This window comes from Gymnodraco acuticeps, unplaced genomic scaffold, assembly GCF_902827175.1.
Source record: "Gymnodraco acuticeps unplaced genomic scaffold, fGymAcu1.1, whole genome shotgun sequence".
NCBI classification, from domain to species: domain Eukaryota; kingdom Metazoa; phylum Chordata; class Actinopteri; order Perciformes; family Bathydraconidae; genus Gymnodraco; species Gymnodraco acuticeps.
This window is the reverse complement of record NW_022991501.1, coordinates 116,276-134,062: the sequence shown is the minus strand read 5'-3', so window position 1 is coordinate 134,062 and position 17,787 is coordinate 116,276. Positions and strand designations below refer to the sequence as shown.

Genomic DNA, 17,787 nt, shown 5'->3' with positions numbered 1-17,787 from the left:
AACCCACCTTTTCAACTCTTTATCTATAAAGCCCCACCCCCTCTTAATCAACTTCCTCCTGACTGCTTTTCTGTTGTGTTTTGTTTCTTTTTGGCTTTGTCTCTGTTTTTTTGTTTTTGTTTTGTTTGTATACCCCCCCTCCCAAATGTAAAGCATCTTTGGGTCCAGAAAAGCGCTATATACAATTAATATATTATTATTATTATTATTATTACTGCTGTTAGCAGGGTCTCACACTCACAGGCACATAGGCAAAGATCCAGGGTGATGCACAAGGCTTTTCTACCCTGCAATAAGTCTCTGAAAGGCGGGGGAAAGTGCTGTGAATAGAGGGAGAGAGCAGCCAGAGAGAAGCGGGCTGTGAGAGCCACAGAGCGCACCCAGAGATCTCCTTGCAGCACATCGCTCTCCCACCCAGAGGACAGGCTGCTTCACAGCACTTTGTAACCCAGGAAAGCAGCTTGAATCGTGGGTGCATGAGTGTTAAAAGTGCATTAAACTGTTTTAATTCAAATGCACATTTGACTGCATAAACAGCCGGTCATATGGACAGGAAACTGTCCATTTCGTCCACATTCAACTCATGAAATGTACAAGAAGGTAAAAACTGCAGAGTCACTGCTCTTAGCAGGGTCTCACACTCACAGGCACATAGGCAGAGATCCAGGGAGATGCACAACACTTTTCTACCCAGCAATGAGTCTTTGAAAGCTGGGGAAAAGTGCTGTGAATAGATGGAGAGCGCAGCCAGAGAGAAGCAGGCTGTGAGAGCCACAGAGCGCACCCAGAGATCTCCTTGCAGCGCATAGCTCTTGCACCCAGACTGCACCCAGAGAACAGGCTGCTTCACAGCACTTTACAAGCCAGGAAAAGTGATTGAATCCTGGGTTTACATGTTTTAAATAGTCTGATACCTCCAGGGCGCATCACCACATTTTACAAGCCAGGGAAGGTGCCTGAATCCTGGGTAAACATTGTTCAATTGTTTAAGTGTTTTTAAATGTGTGAATTAGTGTTTTGTCACTTTCAAAACTCTTCCGTCATTGACCGGAGAAATTGGGTCGATGTTGTATTCAATCTGACCGTTAATATTCCAGTGAGACGAAGTACGTACAATGACCGGAGTGATCCCATGTTAATTTTGTCCAAAAACTGGAGCATTCCCTCACCCTCACTTTCTCTCTAAGAAAACCTTGTTCCTTATCTCTTAGCTTGTATCAATTTTTCAGGAGCTGAGTATATAAGTGGGTTCAAACAACACAAAGCTAAATAGCTTAACAGCATTATCATAAGTGGTCAAAAAGATATAGTAACAAACAAGCTCATCGAACAGGAGGGTTATCCGTTTAGACCAGGGGTTCTCAAAGTGCGGCCCGCGGGCCAATGGCGGCCCTCGGAAATGTTTCTGGCGGCCCGCGATAGTTAATGTGACACGCTGAAATGCATGCGTTATATTTGAATCCTCCATGGTTGTATCTAGTAAGAATTAGAATGAGTAGCTTTCCAGCGGTATCTCCTGTGAGACTGTAACCAGGGCACAGCAGCCAATATGGCCGCTCAAAGCAGCTTGACTTTACACTGTGTGGGATTGGTGGATTTGTGTGTCCGTCAAGGAAATCATGGTCTGAAATGACCAATGGACATCGAAAAATCACTAAGGGCCTACCCACCAAGTAAAAAAAACATAAACCACGTGTCTCCCATCAGTTTACATCTGTGAGGAAAAAGAGAGAGCCAGAGAAAATGGCTAAAAAAAACTTTACAGTTGCCGACTTCGCTAGAGATTTATTTCGCTAGCAGCAGTGAAGATAGAGCCTCAGAACCTGAAGTCTTCCACTCTTCTGAAGAAGAAGAATACAAAGACAACAACAAGGATCCATTTGGATATGGGTAAGTGTAAATATTACAGTAATAGTGTACTGGCAATGTGTGGGGAATACCGCGAAAATGAACAATAGGTTTATTGATATATATTTTTTATCGATAGTCATGAACTTTTTATTGGGACAAAATAGACTCTCCATTAGCAAACGTTTACTCTGTGTTAACGTTATGTTGGTGTGTAAAAGTGAGATTACATGTGTAGATGATTAAATTAATCATTTATTCGTCCCACAACGCTGACATGTTTTTTCCATCGATTATTTTATCATACTGTTCTGTACAGATGAGACTTTGTCATAGATTTATTTATGTGTGCCTGTTATTATTTTACCGTCCTGTACAGATGAGACTTTGTAATCAGATGTAGCCTATGTATATGTGTGTCTGTGATTTTATACTGAATGTAAAGTAACTGGAAATACCTGTGTGTGTGTGTGTGTGTTTGTGTGTATGTGTGTGTGTGTGTGTGTGTGTGTGTGTGTGTGTGTGTGTGTGTGTGTGTGTGTGTGTGTGTGTGTGTGTGTGTGTGTGTGTGAGAGAGAGAGAGAGAGTGAGAGAGAGAGTGAGTGAGAGAGAGAGAGAGAGAGAGAGAGAGAGAGAGAGAGAGAGAGAGAGAGAGAGAGAGAGAGAGAGAGAGAGAGAGAGAGAGACTCCTTCTGCAACCTCCCAAACTTTATTTTTATGTGTGCATTGTTATTTGTGCTTGAGCAACATTTTACTTGAACTTTATTTCAATTAAATTAGTTGTAATTATTGTCCTACACAGGCTGCGTTTATCCAGCAGCCACAACATCCATCTGTGCCGGCCCCCAGGTCAAGATCTACTGTGGCTCAAGGGCCTTCACCAGAGCCATCACCACCAAGGACCAGCAGACCAGCATCACTACAGCTGCCTCCACCTCCATCTGCGGCTGCCACCAGGTCAAGATACACCTCAGCACAAAAGCTCCACCACAGCCATCACCTTCAACCCAGCCAGCAAGGAGGTCTCGTGGAGGTCTCGTATAGCACTTGTACACCCCACCTACACAGCAGCCCATGCACCATCACCCCCACCTACACAGCAGCCAGACCCACTGTATTGGAAGACAGACAAAGACCGTGACACTGTCTTGACATTTATAATGAATAGTTGGTTGAAAGTTCTGATGTTCAATATTGTAAATAGTGAGATTTTCCAGTTTCTTATATTTCTATAAATAGTTGGTTGAAAAAAACATATTTATAATAAATTGTTGGTTGAAAAAAAAAGGTTGAATGCTCAATTTGTATTTGTACACATCACATGAACCTTGGTATGTAATATGAAGTCATTATTCAGTCCTGATGTATCTCAGTCCCTGCTGTGGTGAAAATAGAGTGATAAACACCTATTTTACTCAACATTTGAATTGAATGTTTTTCATTTTATACATGAATAACACATTTATATACAGTGTAATTCAAATATTTCACTGCTTTTGTGATCCTAGGACTTTGGTAACCAACTCTAAAACCCCAAAACAATTCGATCACATGAATACATTTGTGTTTTCACAAGAGTTTTGAAGATTTTCCAAAAATCGGATTTCACATTTTAAGCTTTTGAGCTACTTATCTCATCAAACAGTGCTCTAAGGTGAGCAATATGCATATATAGCAAGACCAGAGATTGTCCTGAACATTTTGATATTTAACACATGGGGTGCCATGTTAGAAGAAATACATTTAAAAGGTGATTTAAGAAAACATCTAAAAATTGAGAAAATACCCTTAGACACCAGAGGGTTAAGAATGGTAAAACTGCGCCCCCTGGGTTGTCATTCCTAAATTATGAATGACAGCTTGTGGAAAGTTTGCTAGACTACTGGTTGCATGGCAACTAGGCATCTCGCGAGTTGCGGTAATTGGTTAGTACAATAAAGAAAGGATTTGTTTTGGAATTATTTTGTGTTCCGTTTTTTCTTGGGCGGCCCTCAATCCAATATTGGGTACCTAAATTGGCCCTCACTCATCAAAACTTTGAGAACCCCTGGTTTAGACGGAAGTACGCTGGAGAGGACGCTGGTGCTTGTTTGTTCGCAGCTTCTCCTACGCCTCAGAGATTTTATCTGCTTTTAAGCAAAACAAATTCTGCTTTTAAGCTACAGTTATATGGCTAAACTTTTAGTCTGTTTAACAAGTGCTTTTATATCTTAAACCTCGTGATTATTGACGGTTTTGGACCTGACGGCTGTCCGGACTCACCTGCTGTATCGCCCAAATTTGCCGACTATCTCCGGCTGACTGCTTGCCTCTCTCCCGCTACTAGTGTGACAGCAGGCGGACTCCCAAGCCTCTGTTTCATTCCCAGACGTGAGGTATACTAACGGGATAGCCTTCCAGCTGTCTCGTTGCTGTTAGCCCTCGCTGCTAAGCACCGCTACCAAACTTCTTCGGCGCCCGACCTGTTGACATGTTGAGGTTTTCTATTCCCCAACTCCTGAGTTTCAACCACTCCAACGCTCCAACCTGCACCGCAGTCATTAAACAACTTGGACTTCTTCGTCGGCATCGCTATATCCACCGAAGCCAAAGAAGAAGACAAACTGTATATTCCCAGCACGGAGATGCAGAAATTCCATCCATCCACTCTCTCTGCCGTCGTGTCGCACATCTGACGCGTCATCAGAGCCCGGTCATGGCGGGGTCAAATCGCGCCAGAAACATCGCAAGACCGCTGCATGAATGCACGGAGAGCATCGCAAGACCACCACACACGAAAGAGTCTGGAAAACGTGGAGTGGATTACAGCCTACTCCGGCCCCTACAGAGACTCACCACATCTTCCAAAGTCAAAGTAGAACTTCTGAATACACAATCCCTCAGTAATAAAGCATCCTTCATTCAAGACCACATCACTGATGAGAAAATGGACTTCATGTGCCTCACGGAAACCTGGCATCAGCCAGAGGTTTACTCCACCCTCAATGAAGCTTGCCCTCCTGGCTACAGCTACTTGGAGAAAGCCCGCAGCACTGGTCGTGGTGGAGGCCTAGCTGTCATCTACCGAAAGGAATTGGAACTGTCACTCCTGCCCCTGCCTGTATTGTCCTCCTTTGAATGCCTTGCATTTAAATATAAACCCCCCTTCGCCCTGATAATACTTCTGATCTCCCGGCCACCCAAACCCAATTCAGCTTTCATCCCAGAGATACAAGACCTCCTCACTACGCTATGCACAACCTCTGCCAATATTCTCATACTTGGAGATTTTAATATTCACGTTGACTCCCCCTCCTGCCACTTTGCCACTGAGTTTCTGCTACTTCTGGACTGCCTCAATCTCACACAGCATGTTGATGTCCCCACGCACGCCAAGGGCCACACGCTCGACCTGGTCATCACAAACTCCGCCCCCATCAGCAATCTGCTAGTGTATGACCTGGGTGTGTCTGACCACACGACCATCTCTATGGAGCTCTTTGTCCAGTCCCCACTCAAGAAGCCCAAACACCAAATCCGCTTCAGGAACCTGAGGAACATCAACCCGGACACCATGAACCTGGACTTCCAGAATCTTTCTTCCGCCAACTTCTCATCAGTAAATGAGTCAGTTGCATATTACAACCAGTCCCTTAACAGTCTCCTTGATCTGCACGCCCCCCCTCCAGGATGGTCACTTTCTCGCGCTCGGCCCCTTGGTACACCGGCGAGCTGCAGAGAATGAAGACAGCTGGGCGTGTCCTTGAGCGGCGGCTCAAGGCCTCAGGACTCACTGTTCACCGGTTAGCCTATCATGAACACCAGAAGGCCTACGCACAGTCCCTCAGATATGCACGGTCCCAGTACTACTCCATAATCAACAACAGTACTGGAAACTCCAAGCAACTCTTCTCCACCATAAACCACCTCCTCAAACCCCAAAGTCCTCTGCACTCCGACTCCACTGAGAAGCAGTGTGGCAACTTCGCCGCCTTCTTCACAAACAAAGCTGACACCATCGCCTCCATCCTGTCTAGCCCCTCTGCACCTCCAGTTCCAACTGCTGACCCACAGCCTGGGACAACCCAGCCTCTTCGCTGTTTCAAAGACATCTCTCAGCGAGAGGTTGAGGGCATCGTTAGGAGGATGAAGGCCTTCACCTGTGTCCTGGACCCCCTTCCGTCAGCTCTTGTGAAATCATACACCTGTACCATGAGCCCCATGATCACTAAGATCGTAAACTTCTCTCTCCAGGCTGGCCATGTCCCCTCTGCCCTAAAAACCGCTGTCATCATACCTCGTCTCAAAAAACCCTCCCTTGACCCGGGAGTCCTGGCCAACTACAGACCCATTTCCAACCTTCCTTTTCTATCAAAGGTGCTGGAAAAACTAGTTGCTGCTCAGCTCCAGGACTATCTAAACTCCAACAACCTATTTGAGAAGTTCCAGTCTCTCCCTCTCTCCTTATCCTCCTCGATCTCACTGCAGCTTTCAACACCGTCGATCACAGGATCCTCCTCCATCGTCTGCACTCCACCATCGGACTCTCTGACTCTCCCCTTGATTGGTTCAGATCATACATCACCGGGAGAACAGAGTACTTCTCCTTGGGCGAGGCAGAGTCGGGTACCCACAACTTCACCTGTGGTGTCCCTCAAGGATCAGTTCTCGGCCCCACCCTTTTCACACTCTACATGCTCCCCCTTGGCTCTATCATCAGCCGACATGGAGTATCATGCTGATGACACCCAATTGTACCTCAGGATCAACGGTACCTCCTCTGCAGCCCTGCCTTCACCCACACTCACTGCCTGCCTGGAGGAGATACAGGTGTGGATGAAGCAGAACTTCCTGAAACTCAACAGCTCCAAGACCGAAGCCATTATAGTTGGCACCCCACACCAGGTTCGGTCATCCACCATTACCACCATCACCTTCTCCGGCCAGGACATTACCCTCTCCTCAATAGTCACCAACCTGGGTGTGAAAATGGACGCCCATCTGACCTTTGAGGCTCACATTAAACAGCTGTGCAAGAACTCCTTTTACCACCTCAGGAACATCGCCAAACTCCGCCCCACACTCACTCTGTCTGACGCCGAAAAGCTGGTCCACGCCTTTGTCTCCTCCAGGCTGGACTACTGCAATGCACTCCTCATCGGGATCCCTAACAAAAGCATCCAGAAGCTCCAATTCTTTCAGAACAGCGCTGCTAGGATCCTGATGAGGGTGCGCAAATACGATCATATCACCCCCATCCTTAAAGCACTACACTGGCTCCCTGTGGAACTGAGGATCGAATTCAAGGTCTCCATCCTCACCCACCAGTGTGTCCATGGAACTGCCCCTCCCTACCTCAAGGAACTCCTCACCCCCCATACCTCCTTGCGGACCACCCGCTCCAGCAACTCCAACTTCCTCAAACCCCCCAGGACTAAGCTCCGTACTATGGGAGACCGGGCCTTCTGCTCGGCTGCTCCCAGTCTGTGGAATGCTCTCCCCGACCACATGAGAGCACCTCAGACCGTGGAGGCTTTTAAAAAGGCCTCAAAACCCATCTTTTCAGTCGAGCCTTTGCCTAGCCCTTTTTACCACCCTTTTATTTATTTCTATTTCTATTGTTTGTTTTTGTATTGCTTTTTATTAATTCTACCGATCTGTGTAATGTTTATTTATACTGTTCATGCTCACTGCTTGTAGCACTTCGGGATTTGAAATTAAATATAAAGTGCTCTATAAATGAAACACATTTATTATTATTATGATGTTAAAAATAAATCAAGATACTCTGCACTTTTAACGGCACAATGTCGGCAGGTCAGGTCCACAGCATTTCTGGAGCCTTCTCTCATCTGTGGCCCGTCTGGTCAGCTGCTGTAAAGATTAGTTTGGAGGCTCAGAAGTCCTAGACTTCTTACCCGGAGGAGGAGAGGTAGACCCTTCCCCAAGCTCCCGAGGACTAATGTCAAAATAATCTTCTAAATGTTCTGTAACATACCAGCGAGGTGGTTCCCTGTTATCCCTGCGGAGTCTCAGTGAGAGACCCCTCCTAGAGGCTGGCAACAAATGATCAGATAACTCTTCTCTCTGATATAAGCGTCCATCACCAACCAACCACTCAACAGAACGTCTCTAAAGGGACTGAAACATTGCAATAGTAAATATCACACATTTTCTTAAAGATATTGTTACATCTACTTGGTTTTAAATTCATTACCAACCAGGAGTTGGATAAACACCAGATACTACAAAAGGAGTTGGTCCAAATCTCCAAAGTGAGCAAACCTATTCTCTTTTTAGTGAGACCTGTGAAGACACCATTGCAGTAGTCGAGTCTACTGAAGATAAAGGCATGGACACGTTTTTCCAAATCCTGCTGTGACATTAGTCTTTTAATCCTAGATATATTCTTTAGGTGATAGTAGGCTGATTTAGTAACAGTTTTAATGTGACTGTTGAAACTCAGGTCAGAGTCCATGACTACACCTAGATTTCTGGCTCTATCTGTTGTTTTGAACATTGCAGACTGAAGCTCAGCGCTAACTTTTAAACGTTCTGACTTAGCTCCAAAAACCATTACCTCAGTTTTATCTTTGTTTAATTGGAGAAAGTTCTGACGCATCCAGTCATTGATTTGTACTCGATACCAAAGTCCTTCATTCCTCCCCATCCCACGTGCAATGACAGCTAGATATCGCTGCCTTATCCTGAGCAGAGATATTCAAAGCTCTTGGCTTTTATCTTTGTATATTTAATTCTACCTCCGTACAGAAAACAAATAAACCCATATTTAAAATCTAAAATCGGACCATTCTTGAATTAGATTTTGCTGATATGGTTTTTGGACTCCAACAACAAAATCAGAAGAAAGGCTTTTGTGTTCCTTTTTTCAGTTTTTGTGTTTTTGGGGATTTGTTTCTTGTGTTAAAGAGAAACACGTACACGGACCCATATCGCACATGTTCACCAAAGGGTTCAAATGACAGCAACAGAAACAGCTACTGATCTCTACGTGTAGCTTCTGATTGAACTGTTTTTTAGCTCTACTGAATCATATGCTTCATGTTTCAGGTCCTATCAGTTTATAGATGTGGGGGAGATGTTATACTTGATTAGAAGAAGTGATACCACAGTGTAGAAGTACTGGAACAAGAACAAGTCTGGTATTGAAATGCACTTAGGTCAAAGTATTAGGATCAATTAATGCTTAAAGTACCATCATTAATACGACTCGTCCAGTACGACTATTTCCATCATGATATATTATAGTCTGGATTCTAATCAATGATCCATTCATGTGAACATCACTTTGAATGTAGCAGCTGGTAAAGCTGGAGATCACTTGAATAACTTGTTATACTTCCAGGTATCTTTATCCATAACAGAACTTCATCATTAAAGTGTTGTTTTATTAATAATATGAACCTGCCAAGTAACCTCAAACTCATGTTGTGAATACATGTGATGTAGTATTATAAAACCATATACTCCAGTGAAGTCATTCAAACCTGTTCTTACAGTACTTGAGTATATGTACTTTATTACTTCCCACCAATGGTTTATAGAGAGCTGGAGTTAATGATCTGATTATCACTCGGAAGTATTCATAGTATAAATGATTCATGATTAAAATATGCTGATATCAATGAAGGAACATCTCTCTCTTGTTTCTCTGCAGAGCCTGGTGTTAGGCTGGTGGGAGGAGAGAGTCGCTGTGCAGGAGCTCTGGAGCTGGAACATCAGGGAGAATGGAGACCAGTGTGGGACTTTCTCTATCTCTGGACCCTGAAGGCAGCAGGAGTCGCCTGCAGAGAGCTCGACTGTGGCTCTGCTGTTTCTGTGGGAGAGAGAGAGGAGTCCTCAGAGAGACCTGTGTGGGGGATCAGCTCTGACTGTGTTGAGTCTGGATCTGCTCTGAGGGAGTGTGCAGCATCAGCTTCCTCTCAACACATCCTGAATCTCACCTGCTCAGGTAAGCCCATCTGTGACATCACCAGTGACATCATCAGTGACATCATCAGTGACATCATGGATGACATTTTCATTTTTTGTTTTTACAATTAAAAACACCCAAATATCAAATGATGAACAGTGGACGGAGCAGCCGGGCGTAGTGGGTGGGCTACTGGGTCTGTAGGCCCACCCACTCATTCATCAACAATGACTGAGAGAAAATATAGTTTACTGGATTTCTATTTTTGATTATCAAAATGAAAAATTAAATAATAAAATAAAAGCAGAAATAAGTTTCCCTTTAAAAAATGCATCCAATTAGAAACATCATTTATTAACGTGATCAGGCTTCTGTTGTGTGAGATGTTCTATCCAATCACAACAGGCCAGCGTCAAATGGCCTGCTGTGATTGGCCTACACAGCTCACATAGTTGAAGCGCGGCGCCAACACAACGTAGGACGTCCCACAGACCCCGCAGAGGAAGGAGGAACATATAGCACTCATTTACAGAGTCACAAGAATCCATGTTCAGAGTTTAGAAAGAGTGAGAGGGGAGAGGCCAGAGCCAGCATCCTCACAGCAGGGGCCGTCTCACTCCACATTCTGCCTCTCTGCTTGCTGTGTCCCTAACATGTATCAATGTGAACCAAAAGAGATGAACAAGCAGTTTTACATTTCATTCCACTCCTTGCAGCCTGGAGCACGGCTGATATGAAGAGTCCTGAAACCCACCGGGTTATTTGGAGCCTCCTCCTCTGGAATGATACCATTCACCATTTCATGGAAAACACCAGACCAAAATACAAACAGCTTGAATTCAATGATGACGCCATGTTTGAAGAACAACGTGTTTACACACATCAGTCAGATCACACATGTGAAACACACATGTGAGAGTAGAGAGTGAAACCTTTTGAAAGTGTGTGTGTGAGAGCAGAGGTGGAGCTGAGCAGAAGGAGCAGAGGGTCTGCAGAGGAGGAGGTTCTGTTGAAGACACAGGGGAAGGGTTCACTCATGGAGACCACTTGCTAGAGGCTATCAGGTGTAGATGTGAGGGTACCTGCAGTCTGTGCTCTTATCAACATGTGTTCTTTGTTCATCATCAACTCATGTTGGAACTGAGTCCAGTTTGAATCTGAAATATAGTTTCATCTCTTTGATGGTGTGTCTTTGACCTCTGTTTGATCTTCTGTCCTCTGCAGACTCTGTCAGGCTGCTGGGGGGGACTGCTCTGTGCTCAGGCAGACTGGAGGTGAACTCTGACCCGTCTGACCCGTCCTGGTCCTCAGTGTGTGAGGCTGACTTTGACCAGCAGGATGCTCAGGTGGTCTGCCGGCAGCTGGGCTGTGGGGCTCCTTCAGTCCTCCAGGGGGCGCTCTATGGAGAAGGGGAGGCTCCAATGGGGACCAAAGAGTTCCAGTGTGGAGGCCATGAGTCTGCTCTCCTGGACTGTAGCTCAGCCTCAGAGAGAAGCACCTGCTCACCTGGCACAGCTGTTAGCCTCACCTGCTCAGGTAGAGAGGAGCTGTGATTGGTTCATTCTGTTCTCATCAAACTCACTTTATTCTCTCTCTGATCTCTCTCTTGTTTCTCTGCAGAGCCTGGTGGTGTTCAGCTGGTGGGAGGAGAGAGTCGCTGTGCAGGAGCTCTGGAGCTGGAACATGAGGGAGAATGGAGACCAGTGGAGGGCCGTTTCTCTCTCTGGACCCTGAAGGCAGCAGGAGTCGCCTGCAGAGACCTCGACTGTGGCTCTGCTGTTTCTGTGAGACGGAGAAAGGAGTCCTCAAGGAGATCTGTGTGGAGGATCAGATCTGACTGTGTTGAGTCTGGATCTGCTCTGAGGGAGTGTGCAGCATCATCACTTTCCTCTATCTACATCCTGAATCTCACCTGCTCAGGTAAGCCCATCACCAGTGACATCATCAGTGACATCATCAGTGACATCATGTGTCTCTTTGTTGGTCAGTCTCTCTCTCTCTCTCGAAAGAGAGAGAGCGAGCAGTACGATGGCTCTAGAGAGCGAGGAGCTTCGCGAGGTAGAGAGAGCTAATAAGAGAGAGAGGAGAGAATCCCTCTCGCACCTCTCTCGCTTCTATCTCGCTTCTCCCCTCTCTCTCTTCTCTCTCTCTCTCTCGCTCTCTCTCTCTCTCTCTATCTCTCTCTCTCCCTCTCTCTCTCTCTCTCTCTCTCTCTCTCCAGATAAGCTGTTTCAGCCCAACATCTCTGTGTCCTCCTCCATGTACGGGGTCTCCGGGGCCCAGCAGCAGGGGTTCCAGGTGTTCAGAGGCTCCACCTTCAGCATCAGTTGCTCCATCCAGCCTCAGTACCCAGGAGGCTCCTTCCTGCTCAGCTCCTCCACTCACAACTACACCCAGCCAGCTGTCAATCACTCTGCCCACTTCCTGTTCCCGGCTGCAGAGCCCGCCCACCAGGGAAACTACAGCTGTGTTTATCACGTCTCTGCTTCTCCTCAGGACTCCTCCTCTGAGAGCCGCCTGCTCTCCGTCACCGTCACAGGTGAGCTGTTAGAGTTTACTGTAGGACAGAGCGTGATGCTCCCCAGGAGAACGCTGGTGAGTGTTTTACTGTGAGCCCTGAAGCAGTCACACCCTTACATCACATGTAGCTTTTCAGAGCAACGTACAATAAGTGCAATGAACCGTGAAGACATGAATCCAGAACACACATTCTCCACTCAGCTGTAGTTTACATTGGAGTAAACACATCCGATCACTTCTTCATTTCATTCTCTCTATCCCTTTCCAAACATAACAAACTAATCTCTTCCCATCCTACACTTGTCCGCCGTAACCTTCGCTCCCTCTCTCCCTCTACCTTTGCCTCGTCGGTGCTCTCAGCCCTCCCTTCCTCTGATTCGTTCCAACTACTGCCTCCAAACTCTGCTGCAGAAACTCTCCTCTCTACTCTCTCATCCACTCTGGACTCGCTCTGTCCTCTGACATCTCGGCAGGCTCGTCAGTCCCCTCCGGCTCCCTGGCTAAATGATGCACTGCGTGCTAATAGAACCGTCCTTAGGGCAGCAGAGCGGAAATGGTGGAAATCCAAACACCGTGATGACCTCCTAACCTATCAAGCTCTCCTCTCCTCTTTCTCTGCTTCGATCTCTCAGGCAAAAAGCACTTTCTTTCAAGATAAGATCCAATCTTCCTATTCCAATCCTAAAAAACTATTTTCCATCTTCTCCACCCTCTTGGACCCTCCCAAAGCTCCTCCCCCCTCCTCACTTCTGTCAAGCGACTTTGTTACCCACTTTGAAAAAAAGGTTAATGATATTCGCTCTTCTTTTTCTGACTCACCTTTACTCACCGCTGGGTCATCAGACCCTCCTTCCACCAACACACTTACCTCCTTTTCCCCTCTCTCTCCAAGTGAGGTTCTTACCCTCATTACCTCTGCCCGCCCTACCACCTGTCCTCTGGACCCTATCCCTTCAAACCTCCTTCAGACTATCGCTCCTGATATTCTACCGTTTCTCACCCATTTCATCAACACTTCTCTAACTTCTGGTCACTTTCCAAACAGTCTCAAGGAGGCAAGAGTAAACCCTCTCCTAAAGAAACCCACTCTCAACCCGTCTGATGTTATAAACTACAGGCCTGTCTCTCTCCTCCCGTTCCTGTCTAAATCACTTGAACGCGCTGTCTTTAAACAACTCTCCTGTTATCTCAATCAGAACAACCTTCTGGATCCGCACCAGTCTGGTTTCAAGGCAGGTCACTCCACAGAAACTGCTCTCATTGCTGTCACGGAGGAACTGCACACTGCCAAAACTGCATCCCTCTCCTCTGTCATCATCCTGTTGGACCTGTCTGCTGCATTCGACACGGTGAATCATCAGATCCTCCTTCGCACTCTCCAAAAACTTGGAGTTTCAGGCTCTGCACTTTCCCTCCTCACCTCATACCTGAAAGACCGTACCTACAGGGTGACTTGGAGAGAGTCTGAGTCCGACCCTTGTCAATTAACTACGGGGGTCCCTCAGGGCTCTGTTCTTGGTCCCCTCCTCTTCTCCTTGTACACAAACTCGCTCGGATCAGTCATTAGCCCGCATGGTTTTTCTTACCACTGCTACGCTGACGACACCCAATTAATTCTGTCCTTTCCCCGCTCAGAGACCCAGGTCGTCGCACGCATCTCTGCTTGTCTAGCTGACATCTCTCAGTGGATGTCTGCTCACCACCTCAAGCTCAACCTTGACAAGACTGAGCTGCTCTTCCTCCCGGGAAAAGATTGTCCAACTCTTGACCTGACAATCAACATCGGCACCTCAGTTGTTTCCCCGACTCAGACTGCAAGGAATCTGGGTGTGACCCTAGATAACAACCTGTCCTTCACTGCAAACATCGCTGCTACAACCCGCTGCTGCAGATACACGCTTTACAACATCAGGAAGATACGTCCCCAGCTGACTCAGAAAGCGACTCAGGTTCTGGTCCAGGCTCTCGTCATCTCACGCCTAGACTACTGCAACTCCCTCCTGGCTGGTCTACCTGCATGTGCCATCCGACCTCTGCAGCTCATCCAGAATGCAGCGGCTCGTCTGGTTTTCAACCTTCCTAAATTCTCCCACACCACTCCGCTCCTCCGCTCCCTTCACTGGCTTCCGGTAACTGCTAGAATCCACTTCAAGACACTGGTACTTGCTTACCGTGCTGCGAATGGATCTGGCCCTTCCTACATCCAGGACATGGTTAAACCGTACACCCCAGCGCGTGCACTACGCTCTGCATCAGCCAAACGACTCGTTGCGCCCTCGCTGCGAGGGGGACCCAAGTTCCCATCGGCGAAAACACGTGGGTTTGCTATCCTGGCTCCAAGATGGTGGAATGAGCTCCCCATTGACATCAGGACGGCAGATAGCTTGCACATCTTCCGGCGCAAACTGAAAACTCATCTCTTTCGACTCCACTTCGAGCGTTAGAACGATTAACGAAGCACTTTTATACCAATAAAGGACTGGCTTATCTAAAGCCAGTTGAGTAGCACTTGAAATGTTTGGCTCTATGAAACCTGATATACTTATATGATTCTGTTTTCTTCAAGGTTGTGTCTTCCTGGTCGAATGTACTTATTGTAAGTCGCTTTGGACAAAAGCGTCAGCTAAATGCAATGTAATGTAATGCAATGTAATGTAATGTAATGTAATGAGTATTGCCATGAGTACTGACTGTTCAACAGATACAGCTAGCAGCTTCTCCCTACAGTCCTACTGTCTGGTATGAACAGGCAACACATCCTCACTCCCAGGTCGGCCTATGTTGACGTTATGTCAAGTCCTGTGTCGGCTTTTTCCAACGCAAGGGGGGGGGGGCCTTAGCGTCCATTTTCAGCTTTCCGGGATGTCCATATGCTTCTATGGACGCTCATGGAAGCACGGCATTCGTTTGTGTCGGCTGCCCTTAAAGGCAATGTGAACGTCCATTCTCATTGGATAACGGAGAATTGTACACCCGGAAGTAAGTATTCCCCTTACTGTCGATTGATTTCACAGTGATATCTGCACTACTCATCGACTAAAAAACACCAGATTATCCTTGTTAATTACACAACATTGATTGGTTTAAATTGTGTGCAATGCTTTTGTATTTTTCCCCTTCGATTCGGAGAAACAAATATTTGTTCGGAGTAAAGGATGGCAGAAGACACTACACTACCCAGAATCCCCAGCTATCGTTTGGACTACACCATGTGCTCTGTTTGATAAACCCTGTGATAGTCCTCAAGCTCTGTGATTGGAGAGTGTGCTCCGAGGGTTACGCCGAGCCTCGAACGGCAGAATGTCCAAAACTGGATTTGAACGGGTCCACCGCGTCCCCCCCTCCCCCACCCCGTCCCCAGAACTACACATGCTGGCTATTCTGTTTCGCAACATGTTCTCTATCTATGGCACGTCTCTACTGGGAGTTGTAGTTTTAAAAGACGTTTTCGTATTTCCCATAATAAGAAGTTGCCAGTATTAAACTGTGTACATCCCTGGAGGTTTAGGGGATAGGAAACACTCACATTTAAAACATACAATTAATAAATGGGTGAAAATTGCTTGTGCCCATAATGGGCAGCATTAATATATATACACACATGCCAGCTAAGGTCAGAAGAGCTTTATTTAACAGCTGGTCTTATGTTTGTGACCCCTCCTGTTGTTAATTGATAACATTACATTACATTAATTGATAAGCCTGAAACATGCACTTGTCAAGGTTCAGAGGCACATTTTGCAAATATGGCAGTAGCCATCGATCAGCTTAAGATAAGATTGTAGTGCCGAGAGATAGGGAGTCGGAGGCGGTGCAATGGAGGTACAAAGCTTGCTTTAATGAGCAGCAGAAATGTAGATGTTGTTGGGTCGCAGCCCGGGACGACAAGAGAAAGAGCCAGGAGGGCACACAACATATAAAGGTAACCACATATATGTCCGTGTGGAAACAATACCCCCAACTCTAGTTCCATGTGTGGATTATGTAACCCAGTGTATTAAAGGTGGTCACCACAAGATATACTTTATTGATCCCAAGTTGGAACATGTGCGTTACATCAGCATGTGTAACAGTTAAATATGCAGTGGTGTTCATTTGTAAATCATTTAGTATAATCACACAAATTCTGTGTTTTATATTTAACAATTCTGTGTTCTTTATTTATTGATTGTTCAATACCTGACAAGGTCGGAGATGAAATATCTACATACATCTTATAAGAGTATAATACATTATGTATAATATCAGTTAAAATAAGTGCTTCAACATAGTTAACATTGCTGGAGGTATGCACAAATATTGATAGATGTCTTGTAATGCACTATTGAGGAACCTGCGACCCAAGTTTTTCATTCAATGCAGAACTACACCGTAGTTGTGTAGGCCTATATGATATGTCAATAAACCTTAGAAAATCTTGAAATCTTGAAAGGGATGTGCAAACTAGTCATTATATACAGTCTTTAATTAACTATTAGTAGAGAATAACGAGTAATGAATATACTTTATAGGGATCCTATTAATATCTAATAATAAAAATAATGAAATTCAATAACATGCTTTAACCACTAGGTGTCCCTTTATATCAGCTGTGCACCTTTATGGTGTAAATACAGCCTATCTACCAATTGGATCAAATATAAAAGTCAGCCGAATTAGTGTTGATACTGCAAGGAGACGTATTGTGTGAAAAGAAATGTAAGATGTTGTTTAATGGCTGATATATTTATGATCCACGTCACGTTTTCAGTTCCTCATGTTTGTCTAGAAGTCTTCTCATCAGGGCTCTATAAATATAGAACTACGGCAGATATGTAATATTTAATGCAGCCGAACCGTGTATTACAATGCCGTTATGTGATGACTTCCAAAGAGAAAAGCAAGCACACTCGGAATAAAGTATTATTTTATTTTAAAAAAATGTTTTCGGTCTGTTTCCGGTATTTGTTAATGACGATGTGCTCTGAGATGTGAGACTGGAATTGCACATTGACGGGGAAGGGGGTAGCAATAAAGATAACACCATTAAACAGTTACACAACATAACAGAATTAATATCGATAGCAGCGTCCCTAGCAACCACCTTGGTAACAATGAAAACTTCCTGAAGTAATCTTCGTAATAACTAGCAAACTAAAGATCATGTACATCTACTGCACACATAATCTGAAATAACAACTCATATTTCTCGCATCAAAGGACATCAAAACGCATTTTAATGGCCAAACTAACTTTAAAATAGGCATTTTACACAGAGAATAAAACGAAGGTCGACCATGTTTTTTTTTCTGCAGGGAGAAATTTGAAGATCACGTGACGTCAAACAGAGCACATGGTGTAGTCCAAACGATAGCTGGGGATTCTGGGTAGTGTAGTGTCTTATGCCATCCTTTACTCCGAAAAAATATTTGTTTCTCCGAATCGAAGGGGAAAAATACAAAAGCATTGCACACAATTTAAACCAATCAATGTTGTGTAATTAACAAGGATAATCTGGTGTTTTTTAG

General features: G+C 45.3%; 1 protein-coding gene and 1 long non-coding RNA gene across 3 annotated transcripts in view; both read left to right on the top strand.

Annotated features, from left to right (window-relative positions):
• Window positions 1–9,588, top strand: part of LOC117533173 — a 30,355-nt gene extending 20,767 nt beyond the window's left edge. The window contains exon 3 of one of the 2 annotated variants that reach the window (XR_004567020.1): window positions 9,506–9,588. This is a non-coding gene — a long non-coding RNA (uncharacterized LOC117533173). The remainder of the gene's footprint in view (window positions 1–9,505) is intronic. The other variant, XR_004567019.1, reaches the window with a different exon arrangement.
• Window positions 1–17,787, top strand: part of LOC117533171 (soluble scavenger receptor cysteine-rich domain-containing protein SSC5D-like) — a gene marked incomplete at its 5' end in the record, with an annotated part of 68,084 nt that overhangs the window by 46,305 nt on the left and 3,992 nt on the right. The window contains 3 exons of the mRNA XM_034196817.1: window positions 10,985–11,296; window positions 11,381–11,680; window positions 11,982–12,299. Coding sequence (XP_034052708.1) covers window positions 10,985–11,296; window positions 11,381–11,680; window positions 11,982–12,299 — 930 coding nt within the window. The remainder of the gene's footprint in view (window positions 1–10,984; window positions 11,297–11,380; window positions 11,681–11,981; window positions 12,300–17,787) is intronic.